The 14260-nt window shown below is 40.1% G+C and overlaps 3 protein-coding genes across 3 annotated transcripts; 2 read left to right on the top strand and 1 right to left on the bottom strand.

The window, feature by feature from the left end:
• The first annotated feature begins 229 nt into the window (after nucleotides 1-229).
• Nucleotides 230-4817, top strand: LOC116917774 (argininosuccinate synthase). Its single transcript, XM_032923376.2, has 10 exons — nucleotides 230-450; nucleotides 522-590; nucleotides 893-1138; nucleotides 1271-1416; nucleotides 1547-1668; nucleotides 1749-1891; nucleotides 1976-2216; nucleotides 2294-4266; nucleotides 4379-4485; nucleotides 4594-4817. Exons 1-8 carry the CDS (start codon nucleotides 346-348, stop codon nucleotides 2452-2454), a joined length of 1233 nt encoding a protein of 410 aa, XP_032779267.2. The 5' UTR covers nucleotides 230-345; the 3' UTR covers nucleotides 2455-4266; nucleotides 4379-4485; nucleotides 4594-4817.
• Nucleotides 4818-8276: 3459 nt separating this feature from the next.
• On the bottom strand, nucleotides 8277-11698 carry LOC116917764 (pre-mRNA-splicing factor syf1 homolog). Its single transcript, XM_032923358.2, has 11 exons — nucleotides 11554-11698; nucleotides 11334-11482; nucleotides 11147-11270; nucleotides 10651-11075; nucleotides 10456-10588; nucleotides 9967-10356; nucleotides 9708-9893; nucleotides 8987-9646; nucleotides 8829-8924; nucleotides 8645-8758; nucleotides 8277-8582 (listed from the first exon to the last, which is right to left on the bottom strand). The coding sequence occupies exons 1-11, from the start codon at nucleotides 11593-11595 to the stop codon at nucleotides 8346-8348; spliced, it is 2556 nt and encodes an 851-aa protein (XP_032779249.2). The 5' UTR covers nucleotides 11596-11698; the 3' UTR covers nucleotides 8277-8345.
• A 163-nt stretch (nucleotides 11699-11861) lies between these two features.
• Nucleotides 11862-14189, top strand: LOC116917728 (pre-mRNA 3'-end-processing factor FIP1). The gene is made up of 9 exons (XM_032923322.2): nucleotides 11862-12006; nucleotides 12072-12186; nucleotides 12329-12537; nucleotides 12600-12836; nucleotides 12896-13108; nucleotides 13175-13420; nucleotides 13502-13614; nucleotides 13677-13823; nucleotides 13889-14189. Exons 1-9 carry the CDS (start codon nucleotides 11887-11889, stop codon nucleotides 14094-14096), a joined length of 1608 nt encoding a protein of 535 aa, XP_032779213.2. The 5' UTR covers nucleotides 11862-11886; the 3' UTR covers nucleotides 14097-14189.
• The last annotated feature ends 71 nt before the right edge of the window (nucleotides 14190-14260 follow it).

The raw sequence follows: 14260 nt of genomic DNA, 5'->3' as shown, positions 1-14260 counted from the left end.
AAACAATGGAAAGGAACGAAGGCATTACAAAACACTAAAATTTGTTTCAAAAATAGGCAGACAAAACAAAGGTCGCTATTGTGAATCTAAATGTAGGCAGGGAAGAGCTTGCAAATGAACAAAGAAAAGCTACTAACCAAAGTCTTACATTCAACTCGAGAACAACAACAAATATTTAATAATATGATCCCAACGACAGCACCTTTCATGGTTTGACTACGAGGAAAAACTTTGCTCAACAAAAAACATTAAGTTTGGAAACTGGACAGGTGTAACAGTGTTCGCTGTGAAACCTTTCAAGCTTATAAAAAAAACCCATTAGTTGTTCGGTATTTTTGAGACATAATGTCCGATAATGAACGTGTGATCTTGGCTTATAGTGGAGGATTGGATACTTCCTGCATTTTAGTTTGGCTAATTGAAAAAGGATATGACGTTATTTGCTATCTGGTAAAGACGAAATTAAACTTTTATCTACATTCTAAAATTAAATCGTTTCATCATTTTTCATAATTACAAAGGCTAACATAGGACAAAACGAAGATTTCAGTAGCGCTGAAGCAAAAGCGTTGCGTCTCGGGGCAAAAAAGGTGAGTTAAGCGAGCTATTATCGTGTGGTATGCTGCTGAAGAATGTTAAGGCAATCCAGGTAACACAATGGACTAGCATTTGGATATTGAAAAAAAATACCTGTTGTTAAAGAAATATAAATTAAGTGAACGTTTTATCAAATCTGGAAATGATTCATTATCACGATTGCGACAGAGGTTGACACGCAAAATGAACAAAACACCTACCACAGCTGACAAATCACGTTTCTGTTACTTTATCGTTATCAGCTTGAACTTGGCCTCATTTTTTTAATGACAATTTTTTTTTTCGGTATTTCCAGATTATAATTGAAGATTTACGTGATAGTTTCCTAAACGACTACGTTTGGCCTTCAATTAGAGGCGGATTGATTTACGAAGATCGGTATTTATTGGGGACAAGCCTTGCTCGTCCTTGCATCGCGTCTGGTTTAGTTCGCGCTGCGATTCGTGAGAATGCCAAATTTATTTCGCACGGAGCAACTGGCAAAGGAAACGACCAAGTTCGTTTTGAACTAGCATGTTACTCGCTCCACCCTACAGTCAAGGCAACGATACTTTCTACGTTTTCTAGTATTTTCATCGTCCTCACTCGGACATCACTAGTTTTCTTCAAAGATAGAGATGACGAATATTATTAGGACAAATTATACAATACAACGATGTTGGTATTCCCCCAGATTATTGCTCCTTGGCGCCTGCCTGAATTTTTCGAACGATTTGTGGGTCGACAAGCACTTTTTGAATATGCCGCTGCTAATGATATTCCACTACCCGTCACTCCAAAAAACCCATGGAGCTGTGACGCTAACCTTATGCATATCAGGTTTTTAACTTTTTCTTTTCTTTTTTTTTTTTTGTTGCAAAACTTAGAAAGAACAACAAAAAAACTATTGACCTAGTTTTCCATTTTGTAGAATAACTGTTGATTTACTTTCGTACCTGTGAATGTTTAGCTATGAATCTGGGATTCTAGAGAACCCCGATCAAGAAGCTCCGGAGTCGTTGTATCAAATGACTTCCTCCACGGAGACGGCTCCCAGTGATCCAACTATTCTAGAAATCACGTTCGACAAAGGTTTGTTTACGACCTATCACTGACCAACTTTGGTTTTCTAATGGCACTACAGCATTGCAAGACAATTATTCTCTTTACAGGCAACCCTGTGAGTTTAATGAACATTCAAACTAAGGAAGCAATCACAGAACAATTGGCACTTTTTGTCAGTTTGAACGAAATTGCTGGACGACATGGGATCGGACGGATTGACATAGTCGAAAACAGATTTCTAGGCCTCAAGGTAAACAATTTCTTGTGTGCACATACTGCAATGCGAATTTAAAATTGTTAAGCGTGATGATCTTAAATTTTATTCGGGAAATAGTCACGCGGGATCTACGAGACTCCTGCGGGAACTGTTTTGTACCACGCTCATCTTGACCTTGAAGCGCTCACTATGGATCGGGAAGTTCGCAAAATCAAACAGCAGCTCCAGCAAAAAATGGCCGATCTTGTTTACTGCGGATTTTGGTTCAGCCCCGAGTTTGATTTTATTCGCCAGTGCGTTGACATATCTCAGAAATGTGTTAACGGGACAGTCCGTGTTTCACTCTTTAAAGGACAAGGTATTTAAAATCCCAATAGGTTTACTATGTACTGGCAAACACACACAATTAAAAAAAAAACATTTCGTCAATGACAGTCAGAATTCTGGGCCGCAGAAGTCAACTTTCATTGTACAACCAAGAACTGGTTTCAATGGATGCACATGGGGGCTACGATCCGGTGGATGCTGGAGGGTTTATACGGGCGCACGCAGTGCGGCTGAAGGAATATTATCGAGTTCAGACGGAAACCGAATAAATACCCCCTGAAAAACGAGCACAGCCTTAAAATCACGCAACTAACACCAACAGAAGCAAACGATCAAAATCGGAGTGAACCCTACACTCATGCAACTCATTAAGACTAACTGGAAAATAGCGCACAGTGAAAGATAACGTACTCAGTATCGGCAAAGTAAATAAAAACAAACATGTAAAGCAATTAGAATCTGTAAACAAACCGTTTTACAATATAAAAAAATATACAATAAAATTGAAGTAGTAAGGCAACAGTTTACGGTTAAAAAATAGCAGTTCACATCAAAATTCATAAATTACGTTTTTTTTTGTACTACTTTCCGAAGAAACCCAAGTAACCTCCAAAGTTTCCCCAGAAAGGGCGATAGCCATAGCCGTAGTAATTGAAAGGACTATAATCCTCAAGTCTGTTTCTGAGTCTAAAGAAACGAGCATCGCGTTGTGGCATGTCGGCAACAGGATCGACCTCGAACTCTAATCCTATCGGTCCGGAATTCACTCCATCACTAGTCAGGATCACCAACATTCCCAATATGCACAAGACGGTCTTTTAAAAGAAAAGACACTTAGATTAAGTTTAACATCAAAACCTAAGAAAATATAGACTACTATGCATGCAACTACTATGTAGGCAAAGTTCACAATCTTACCGTCAGTTTCCCCATTTTGAAGAATTGAGCTGTCAAGAGCTGATTAACGTTGTAGAAACAACTCGTTTTCCACCAAGACTTGTTTTGAGTTGACGACCTGTCGCAGTTTATATCGGAGAACTTTTATCCTGTAACGCGAATGGGCTACATCATCTCTATTTCCTGGAACGGGACTTGGCGTGTTTATCTAAAGGACACACAATGCACAGGTCAAGACTCAGTCCACCGGAAGCTGTTAAGCGACACATTTATACAATCAAGAGGAAATAGTAAACGTGAAGTTTTTTCCTGGGGACTCTATATAAACTGAAATCAACAAAATCATTTGAAACAAATGGCTTACTGTAAAAATTTCGTGAACTAGAACATTTTTCCTTTCTCTTCATTTTCTTCTTGGATTGGCAGTATGTCAAAGCTTAGTTTCTTGAAAGGCGGATTCACGTCCGTTGTCTTGAGCGTATACATAATCTCCATAAAGAAATAAAGACAGGTTCTTCTCGTGATATAAATATACATGATTTCTCTGGATGGCGATGGCAGTTGGATTTCTTGCAACGAAGAAAGTGACCTCATTTCCATAACGGAAAAATGGGGAGAGGAATGACCACTACTTCAGCTTCAAATACGGTGTTCTCGTTCGCTTTAACCTACACTCAAGCACTGAGGTGGTTTTCCCCATATTCTGCTGTTTCTTGATACAATCCTACGTGCGTTCTATGTTACAGATTAACAAAAAAAAAAAAAAACTATCAGAAAAGAACCATGATTCAGCAAAGGAAACGCAGTCGTAAAACATCATTAATGTGAAACAATAGCTCGGGGTGATCTACGTAGATGGAAAATCCCAAATTATCATTGTTAAGCCATTGATGGCAGTCACGTAATACAAGAGTCCAATTCAGTGCACGTGTTATTAATCGGTCGTGCTGGTCCGGTGAAATTGCGCATCATGTAAGAGGTTCCTACTTTCTATTTCAACTACAACCAGATGACCCACTGATTGGTTGGTTCGCCAGCGGGTTCATCCCAGATTTGAGATCCGCTAATTTCCTTCGGCGTATATAAGCTGGCTGCAAAACTCTGCCAATATCAAATCGGCACTCCTAGAAGACACAAGCTAAAAACGGGGAAACAATTTTACTCTTTTCAAATTCAAGATGAAGGTAATACTTACACAGTTATTAAACCTAAGTTTTTTCAAGTTTAAGCTTACATGGTAAAATTGATTTTAAAATCTGAGTTCCTTACGTCTTTTCCTTGTTCACGTTGGAATAGATCCTTTTCCTTCTTTACGTCTTTGCTATTTCCGTACTAATCGCCGCAGCTCAGAAAAGCAACATCAACAATAACCTTGCTGATCTCGACACCGCGGAAGCTATACCGTACGTTTGTGACCTATTTACATTCGTTTTGTTTGGTGTTCCAGAATTTTAAGAAATTTCTTTTTTCTTCTCTTTATTTGATGAATCTATATTTTACCGTGTTGTCAGGTATGGCAATACAGGACGTTATCGTCGTCCACCCTATCGAGGCGGACCACCATCCCATTTCCGCGTTACTGGATAACGTACGTGCATTTCTCAAATCTTGATTTGTTTGCTGGCCGTGTTCATCCTATTTGAAATTACAGAATATTAAATGTTGACATTTAAAATTGTACGTACATGTAATATTGTGTACCCCAAGAAATATACACACAATGTCTTACCGCAAATAGTTTATTCATCCTTTTGAGAAAGTAGGCAAATCTGGGTAGACTACGAATTTCCTCGGTTTCGGATAACTGGTTTTCTTTCTGCCTATTGAATGAAATGATAAATAATTGGTTTAGACAATTTCTCGGTACTTCGTTTGCGATCAAATTTGTCTTGGTAACAGAAGTATGTCTGCCAACAAACCCACATTCAAATTAGAATGCATGAATAAACATACGGTAATTGCACATGCATTCATTACGAACAATATTATGCCGACTTAAGTAAGGTAACTCACAGGGCAACATCAAGGCAACTCAGTTTGCAAATAACTATTCCAGTGATGGCGACGGCTGTTAAAATTTCTTCACATGGTTAGTTGGTGCTCCCCAAATTATTTTAAAACCTAATACCATTAAAAATTTAAAAAATCTCGAGATGGACATCGTTAATTAAATACTTTCTAGTTGTAAACTCTTTTGTATTATGTTCATTGCAGTTCTCTTTTGCTTCGAAAAATGCCCTCGACACGGCTGGATGAATGGCTGTCTGGAACCTCTATGTCGTGCAGCTTTTGGGAGTGCCATTCTGTCTGGTATAACTCACTCATACAAAAGCACTGACGTAACCTTGCCCCTTCGAAATCAGATTTTATTTTTTTTACTTACTCGAGTCATTTGTGTTTCAGTTTTGCTCACTTGAACGCTTGAAATCTTTTTGGCTTAAAAAATCCCCCCCACTTTCTTTAAAAATTAAAAGCTAAATAAAATCCTGGCTACGGCCCTGTACAAAGTACGATATAACTAGAACAAACCCAGAACAGGAGGATAGAACCACGCCCGGATTTTTACGAGCGTGACGTGGTGTTTTGTTTTTAAGGCGTTTAGATAGCTGAATCAAGGCAACTTACATACCTGCGGTATTGGAATGGCGCAACATCAAGTCTTCCTTGCGTTGTCCTTTTTCATTCTTTCTTGTTTTGGTGGAGTTCCGATTTGGCAAAAACGGAAGAGCCTTGCCAGTTGACGCGCCCATCCAGCATCTAGTCATCAAATTCCATTTCTTTTCTTCCTTGTTTTGTTTTTTGTACGTTGCAGAGCTTTTGTGAGGTTTCAAACTATTCGATTTTTAAAAATAGATTAGATCTTTAGCGATGTTTCGTTCAAATCTGGTTTCAACTTACTAATATTTATTCGTTCTCCTGGTAGTTGATCACGATCCCTTCACGCTGCCATTTTTGCTGTCGGCACGTAGTCCAATCCGGTTTATTTCTAACTCGTCAACGGCCTCTTTGTTTAATTATATGGTAGGAAAAGAATCTTTTAACTTTCTTTTGTTTTTCTCCCTCTTGCTTATTGGACCATCTGCTGGTTAATCAAATGGATCGACGCACACACCTTCCAGCAGGTCGTCCAGAATTAATTATTTTTGGAAACTCGACTTAAAGGGTCGGAGGTAGAGAGTATAAAAGCTAGCTGGGCAGATGTTACACTACACAAACAAAGTAAAACATCGTAGAAGTCACACGCATTAAGAGTTACGTTTTCATCATCGTAATGAGGGTATACTAAATTAATAATGGCTAAGTGATACACACATTTTAGATGGCCAGCTATTAAACTGTATCATTTTTGTGTTTTTAATCTTTCCAACAGGTTAGCTTATATGTCTTTGCCGTTTTTGCTATTTGCTGTAGCACTTTAACGCAAGCAGCCCATCTGATTACGAAGCCCGACATCGTTATGGTTGATCTCAATGGAGCTGAATCCATACCGTATGGAAAAATCCCCAGTCGTTACCGAGGTTATCCGTATAGAACAAGATACACTCATTACCGTGTTACCGGTTAACACAACAGCACATTTCTCTTATTTGGATGATAATTCTAATCTTCCTTGCCTATCCTGTTTCGATTTAAAGTAGCTGGGAAATCTACTGACCTTAATTTAGTGTCCTCGATGCAAGGTTTTATACCTTTAAAGCAAGTAATACACATGATGTTTATACGTTCCATTGTTTTAGCATGGCCATTTATCGCTTATCTGTGAAGTAAACCAACCACTTGTTTAAAAATATACCACCATAGGAGATAATGATGAAAGGCAAAAACGAAATTACCTGTAGTCGTAAGTGTTCGTTAATAAGGCTCGTCAAGGGCAACGTCAGGGCGATCCGGTGCAAACGGGCGGTAGTAACAGCCGGCAATAAAATTTCCGGCATTGTCGCCTCTTTCGATTTTCTTTCTGCACGCTTAACACAACTGTGTGTCCTTTTCCATAGAGCTAAAGGGAGTAGCATTGCAGACACTGAAATCGCATCGGTTTATGCCAGATCGTTACAGTTACGAAGGATTTCTACACAATAAACAATTCCAGAAATTTAAATTAGGCCAGAGGACGCAAAACAATTGCACAGTTTTTGCGCGAAAAGCAACTTTTGGAATTGAACTAGGCTTTTTTTTCCCTCTCCGGTATTCCCAGTACTTCACGAATTAATTGTGATATACTTACACATTTCATTCAGCTGCCCTATAGTGTCAAGGTAATACCGTAAAAACAATTTGGCTTTACTAGCCAAACATTTACACGGCATCACGCTGAAGGACAAGACTGATTATGCCGAATGCCCTTGATCTGTTTAGAAGGTTTCCTTCTTCATACAACCATACGTCCGATGATGTTTCACTGCTGAACCCATCTCAGTAAAAATCCGGTTTCGGCGAAAGGTAACTCCTTCTTGTCTGGCAAATTCCCTCCGGGAACTCCAATGAAGGTATATAAGCTGTCGGGCGACTTAAGCGTGTCACAAAAAAAGTCAAAGCCATCGAACAAACACCGTTAAGAAAGAGAAATCTCTTTAACTCAATCGCCATGAAGGTACGTGATTGTGTGCCAAAAAAAATCTTGTTTGCTAAAGGATACAGTGCACTCTAACGCATGACAGTTTGTTTTTCGTAGCGTTGCATTTAAAACGACATTTCATTGTTTTTTCGTGTTCCATTTTTTTTTTAATTAGGTCGTTTTTCTCCTTTTCGTTTTCGCCATTTGCTGCTCGGCGATAGCTGCGGCACCGCAACTGTTTGAGGCGAAGCCTAGCATTTATGCCAACATCGGCGCAAATATCGCCGATCTAGAGACTGCAGAAGCCATTCCCGGTCGCCGATATTACACCGGTAGCCGAAGTCGTAGCTCCTATGGATCACGATCCTACCATCGTACTATGCATCGTGGATGAAGCGATCACTTCCTTTCCCTCTTGCCCGACTCTTTTGAATACTTCTTTCTTCACACTGTTTTGTACGAAGCAATTGGTGCAACCACGACCTTATTAACTTAAAATTATTTACCTCCACCGATAACGTTTGCGTCTGAGCAGAAAGATTGTCTACATTGTACATTACTTTCGCTCTCTCCTGTCACTACATTTAACGTATAAATACAAGCATCAGCAATTTTTTAAAAACTTTTTAAGATGAATTATTTTGTAAAGAATACCCATGTATTGAGTGCGGTGGAATACGTTCAAGGTGTTAAGGTTGACGCCCATTTTTACTGGGCATCTTCTTCGTCTTCGTCATCTTTTTTCAAACTACCAAAGACCTGACGTGGAACTTGCTGTTCTTCGATGGTGGCCTCTTCTTCCTCATCATCTTCCCCATCTTCATCGATGTCGATTTCGTCAGGGTTACTTGCAACTGGAACTTCCTCAGTTGAGGTGCCAGGTTGTGTTTCACTTCGAACGAACATGATGTTGCTTCCAGGACGCGCAAGAGATTTGGCCACAGGCTGTAACGCAAATTTCACAAGTGAAGAAACAAAGTCATGCGGAATTGTAGAGAATAGATTACCACTGGCGGTCGAGATTCCTCCACATCTAGCATTTTCATGCTGTCCTGAGAAGCAGCGGCTGCTTCGGCAGTGTTGGTAGCCGCAGCTAACATCTGAGCTGACATCATGTTGATCTAAAGTAACCAAGAGAAACAGTTTTACAGATTCCATCTACTCGAGGTGAAACATCGCTTTTAATTTTACCTGCGTATTATATGTTGCCTGTACACTACGTTTGATTCGAAGCATTTCACGCATCGTATCCTCGTTGCCGTGCTTAATTTCAAACTCTTTCCAAACCTTAAACAAAAATTCAATGATAAATTACCAGTGAATGGATTGTAATGAAATATGCCACATACCCTCCAAAATTCTGGCGCTACCCTGGGGTCGCACATTTGGCTGCAATGCCCGTAAACAGCTCGCGCCCGGTCAATTTCACCCAACTTGCGCTCTAAATCGGCAAACCGCAAGCACATCTCCCTGGCCTGTTGATCGGGTAATTCTTCGATGGCTCTTTCGTATATGCTGCGCGTTTTGGTCACACCGTATATCTCAGATGCTTTCTTAATGTACATGTTGTACATGTCAAAACGTTCGTTGGCCGGGACAGCCTTCGTTGCTCTTTCATAAACGTTCATGGCATGACGAGCTAGTCCATGTTCCTCTTCCAATTTGGCGTAAAGCATAAAGAAGGTTTTTGCAAACTTATTGGGGCAACCTTCCAAACACTGCTCAAAAAGATCTCGCGCTCGTTCTAACTTCGAGCCACCGTAGCGCTTCAGAAACTTTGAAAGATAAGTGTTCCATATGTCGTAGACGTTAGGCCACTTGAAAAGAGAAACGCCACGTTCATAGGCTTTAAAGGCCTCTTCGAAATAGTTGTTTTCTTCGAGAAAGATGGCATAGTTCATGATGATTTGTGGAGTAGCAATTTTCAATTCCAGAATACGATCGTACACGGCTTTGCACGTTTTAAAAGTGCCAAAGCTCTCCTCAAGGTCTGCGTACAACCCCCAAATCTTCACAACAAACATGTCAATACTGCCATGAATTTTTAATAGTAATTAAACAAAACAATACCTTCAAAGATTTATGGACACGGGTTTGAACTAGTTCAGCGTCATCATGGTAATCTACTTTGCGTGCCGGAGGTGTAGTAACACGATGCATTAGCTTGAGGGCTTCTTTGTAGTTAGCATTTCGGATCTCCATTTCAGCCCATTCGCACCAAACAGTTGCCAATTCATCAACTTTTACGTACTTCACCTGCAAACACCAATGGCAAAAACATGATAAACGAACAGGACGACACGCAAATTTTTCACGCAAAATAATCTACCTGTGTGGCTTTTTCGAAAACTATCCTTGCATCTTCAATTTGATTATTTTTTTCGTAAAATTTAGCGAAGTCGACCCACAGCGTGTGAACTTTACCGATAGCCTGTTTTGGATCAACTGTCTGAACTGCCTCCGTAAAAGTATTAATAACTTCGTGAGGTTTGCCCTCGTAAAGCTGGACTCGCTTGTGCCACTCGGCAACATTATGTGGATTTTGACGTAAAAGAACAGAGTTTAACAGCAAGGGCCGGCGGTCCATCAAATCCTCAAACCGAGCCATCCTTAATTCAACTTCGATATCATCGTCATCTGTGGGGTTAGTTTTTTCACCTATCTCCTCCATGAGATGGCTCAGATTCAGTTCTTCAAACTGTGCGTAGGCATCGAAAACCTGTCGTTTGCAATCAAGAATCAACATTATTTATACATATATAAATTTTTTATTCTTATTATTATCATTTTTGAAAACAAACGAACAACGAAACTTCACCTGTGTAAAGTCCCGTACGGTTGTAACCGTCTGAATAGCTTCCTCATAAATATCTCGTGCTCTTTCAAATAGACCGCTTCGTATGTAATAATCAGCTAGCGAATTCCAAAGCTGTCCAAGTTGATCGGTGTAACTATAGAGAGAGATTTTCATTAAGAATCTGTATTAATTCTCCGTTGTCCTATATAGACTCACCGACGAAGTCCTCCCCGAATGATTGCATCCACGTTAAGACTCTTGATTTGCTTTGGATTTTTCGAACTAAGTTCACACAATTCATTCCAGAGCTGATGATTTGATTTACCAGTTTTGGAAGTAAAGCTATCTTTGTTAACAATCTGGGCAAGTTTAACTGCAGCTTCGTCCAGCCGATCGATAGATTTCAAGTAGTCGACAAATTCTTCGGCGTCTTCAGCAGAGAGTTTGAGAAAACGACGAAAGACACGTACAGCTGTTTCAGGTATAGGGTGCATTTTGACAAACTTCAGGTAAAGTGGCCAGATTCGGGAATGCTGGGTTATTGGCAAGGCTCTGAGAGCACGATCAAAGACCTTTCTTGTGGTGGTAATCTTTTGCTGGTGTGTTAAAAATTTGCAGTAATCCATCCATATTCTAGGCATCTATAGTACCATCACAATTAATGATAAAGCAAGAAATTGCACATGACCCTGACAATTTGACAAAATGTTACCTTGTGCATGAATACCAAAGCTCTTTCGAATGCATTGTTTGCATCTTCGTAACATGAATCTGTTATACAGCGACCCTTAGTTTGCTTCCTTCGTAGGCAAAGATAACTATACCATAGTTTGTAACTGAAGGGAGGCAAATGTGTCAACAATCATATGAGTGAATAATAAGGTAGAAAAAAAAATTACCTTCCAGGCATTTCTTTCAATGCTCGTTCATAAATCAAATTTACGACGGAAGGTGGTGCATCTTTTTTGAACACACAATAGCGAAGCCAGTGTTTGACAGAATATGGATTTCGCAGGATTTCTTCTTCATAAGCTAGATCTTCCTCACACTTAAATCAAATGAGACAAGTCATATTCAAACCCAATATAATTATGAAAACCCAGCATCATCTATTCTTACCAAAACAATATCTCCCGCCTTTCTCCCAATAGGTTTATCCATATTGCTGATGAATTATCTCACAATTCTTCGCTACCGAGTACCGACTGAACAATCAACACATGAAAATTTACGAAACGCAACGTCTGCCGCAACCGGGTTAGCCTGTTGCCAAATTGTTTTTACCATTCATCGAAAATTTGAAATTCAAATAAAAAAATTATATCTTCTGTTTTTAATTAAAGAGCACTTATATTAAATCTATGGTGCTTTCAAGTATTAAACCTTTTTCAGATACAAACGCTGTGAATTTTCTTAAAATAATCACGTTTTGTATGACAGCGTGGGTCTTCTATGTTTACACTCACAATAATGGCCGACCAGGAGGCCAGCTACCCGGCCCGGCACTCAGACGAGGCAGATAATTCTAATTCTCAATTCCCGGATTCCTCGGAACAGTTACCAGATGACTACGTGAGTGTATAAAATATGATTTTTTTTTAACGCACAAGTAGTCATGGCAATTGATTTTTCCCCAGGGAGAAGATGGCAAAGGTGAGCAAGACATCGCCGGCAATGGAGAGATCTACGAAATTGAAAATGAAGACCATATTGCTATCGAAAGAAATATGGAATTCACCAGAGAAGGCTACGGTAAGCTCTTTGTCAAACTCAGTTGGGGATATTTTCATACCTGACCACCTTTTGTCCAATTGAAAGTCTGCTTCACAACCAGATTCTTATTACTTTTCGTGATTCATTCATATAAACAAATCAAATTCATAATTAACAATAGATCATGTGGAATCAGAAGAAAATAATGAAGAAAAAGAGGAGAGGCAATATGATGGTCAAGAGAATGAAGAGGATGAGGAAGATGAAAGTGATGATGATGTCCAAATCACAATCGGTGACATAAAATCTGGTCCAGCAGCTTATACTGGTTTTAATGTTAAAAGAGGAGCACTTGGAACAGCCGCACAAGGATTGGGAGAAAAAAGCAAAGTAAATTGATTGTTATATATTTTTGTCAAAATGTTGTTTCTAAGCGTACCTTTATATTTTAGTTTACTGTGGATGAGTTTGAAGGCTCAATGGCAATCAATGGAGTACCTGCACATGAATTCAGTTTGGACTCTTTAGAGGATAAGCCTTGGAGGAAGCCTGGTGCTGACATCACTGATTATTTTAATTATGGTTTCAACGAAATAACGTGGCAAGCGTACTGTGAGAGGCAAAGGCGATCTCGGATGGAATCTGGAGCTGGTGTGCCAGCTAGCCTTGGATTAGGTCCCCCACCCAAGGTAGTTTGCCTAATTATTTGAAATAAAATTGAATATTGTCTCAAGATTCTTTTGTCCAGATGATGGCTGCCCCTGCTCAAGCGATACCAATATCAGTGGTTAATGAAAATTCGAAATATGCAGGGTCGGTAGTAGTGAAAAAAGCAGGTCCTCCACCAGCACGCAAAATGGCGGGTGCTATCGATGTTATTGGTGGAGGTAATCTCTCATCTCGTCGCCCAGAATCAGGCGTTTCTCCTGCGCCGTCGATGGAAGAGCAACCGGAAGTGGTGGTAATTATGAAAGTGAACAGATTGTCCAGCTAAATGGCTATCTACTAAACTTGATATTTTGGCTAGGTTGAAGCTCCTATCGAAAAACCACCGGTCTCAATAGATTTCTCACGTCCTCCTCCCGGTTTCCCAAATATGGCCCTACCTCCGCCATTTGGTATGCCACCACCGGTAATTCCTCCCCCAATGATGTTACCACCGCCACCTATAGTACCTGACCCTTATGCCAATGAATTTATGGCTGGTCCGGGGGCACCCGGCGATGACTATTACCAATACGAACCCACGCAGGATTCGCAGTGGGGTTCTTCAGTAAGTCAGCGCGTCGTTGGCTACCGCTTTCTTGTCGTCGAACCATAAACACTTTTATTTATTTTTATGTTGTGTGACTAGGATTGGCGAGGACCACCACCCATGGGAATACCACTTCCAATGGGCATGAACCCACCGGGAAAGCAACGAAGAGAGAGCCTAGGGACCCCTCCCGTTCCCGGAGAAGAATCTCGGTAATGTATAGATAAGTTGCTAGTTGATGCATGTGGAATAACAACATTTTCCTGCATTACAGCTTAAACACCAGTGGCAGTCGAAGACGTCGCTCACGAAGCCGTTCTCCTAAAGATGAACGTGAAAAAGAAAAAGACGTTGAAAAGGATCGGGGCAAAGAGAGAGACAGAGATAGAGACCGTGATAGAGATCGAGATCGCGACAAGAGGTAAGCGATGAATAACATCAATCATAAACCGTTTATCTTTCAATTTCGTATTCGTGATCCAACAGGGAACGTCGGTCGGATAAGGATAAAGATCGTGCAAGTGGCCGTGATCGTGAAAGAGATCGTGATCGTGATCGCAGTGATAGAGATCGTAGTGATCGCAGACGACGTCACCGTGGCAGTAAAAGTCGGAGTCGAAGTCCGACGTCTCATAAACGCTCTTCGAAGCGCTCGAAAAGAGACAGGAGTAAAAGCAAAAGCTCGTCGGATTAATTGGTTTTCTATGATATCATTTCACTCCACCCTGCCTTTGTTAGTTAGCTTGCGCAATTGGCCGATTTTTCAAATAAATACTTTTTTCGTTTATCGTTTTTTCTTTCTCGTTTAAATGGTTAATTGTACTATAAGGTCTGGCTATTTTAGTGTTTTCTTTTAGC

This window comes from Daphnia magna, linkage group LG1 (assembly GCF_020631705.1).
Source record: "Daphnia magna isolate NIES linkage group LG1, ASM2063170v1.1, whole genome shotgun sequence".
NCBI classification, from domain to species: domain Eukaryota; kingdom Metazoa; phylum Arthropoda; class Branchiopoda; order Diplostraca; family Daphniidae; genus Daphnia; species Daphnia magna.
This window is presented reverse-complemented; position numbering and strand designations above follow the sequence as displayed.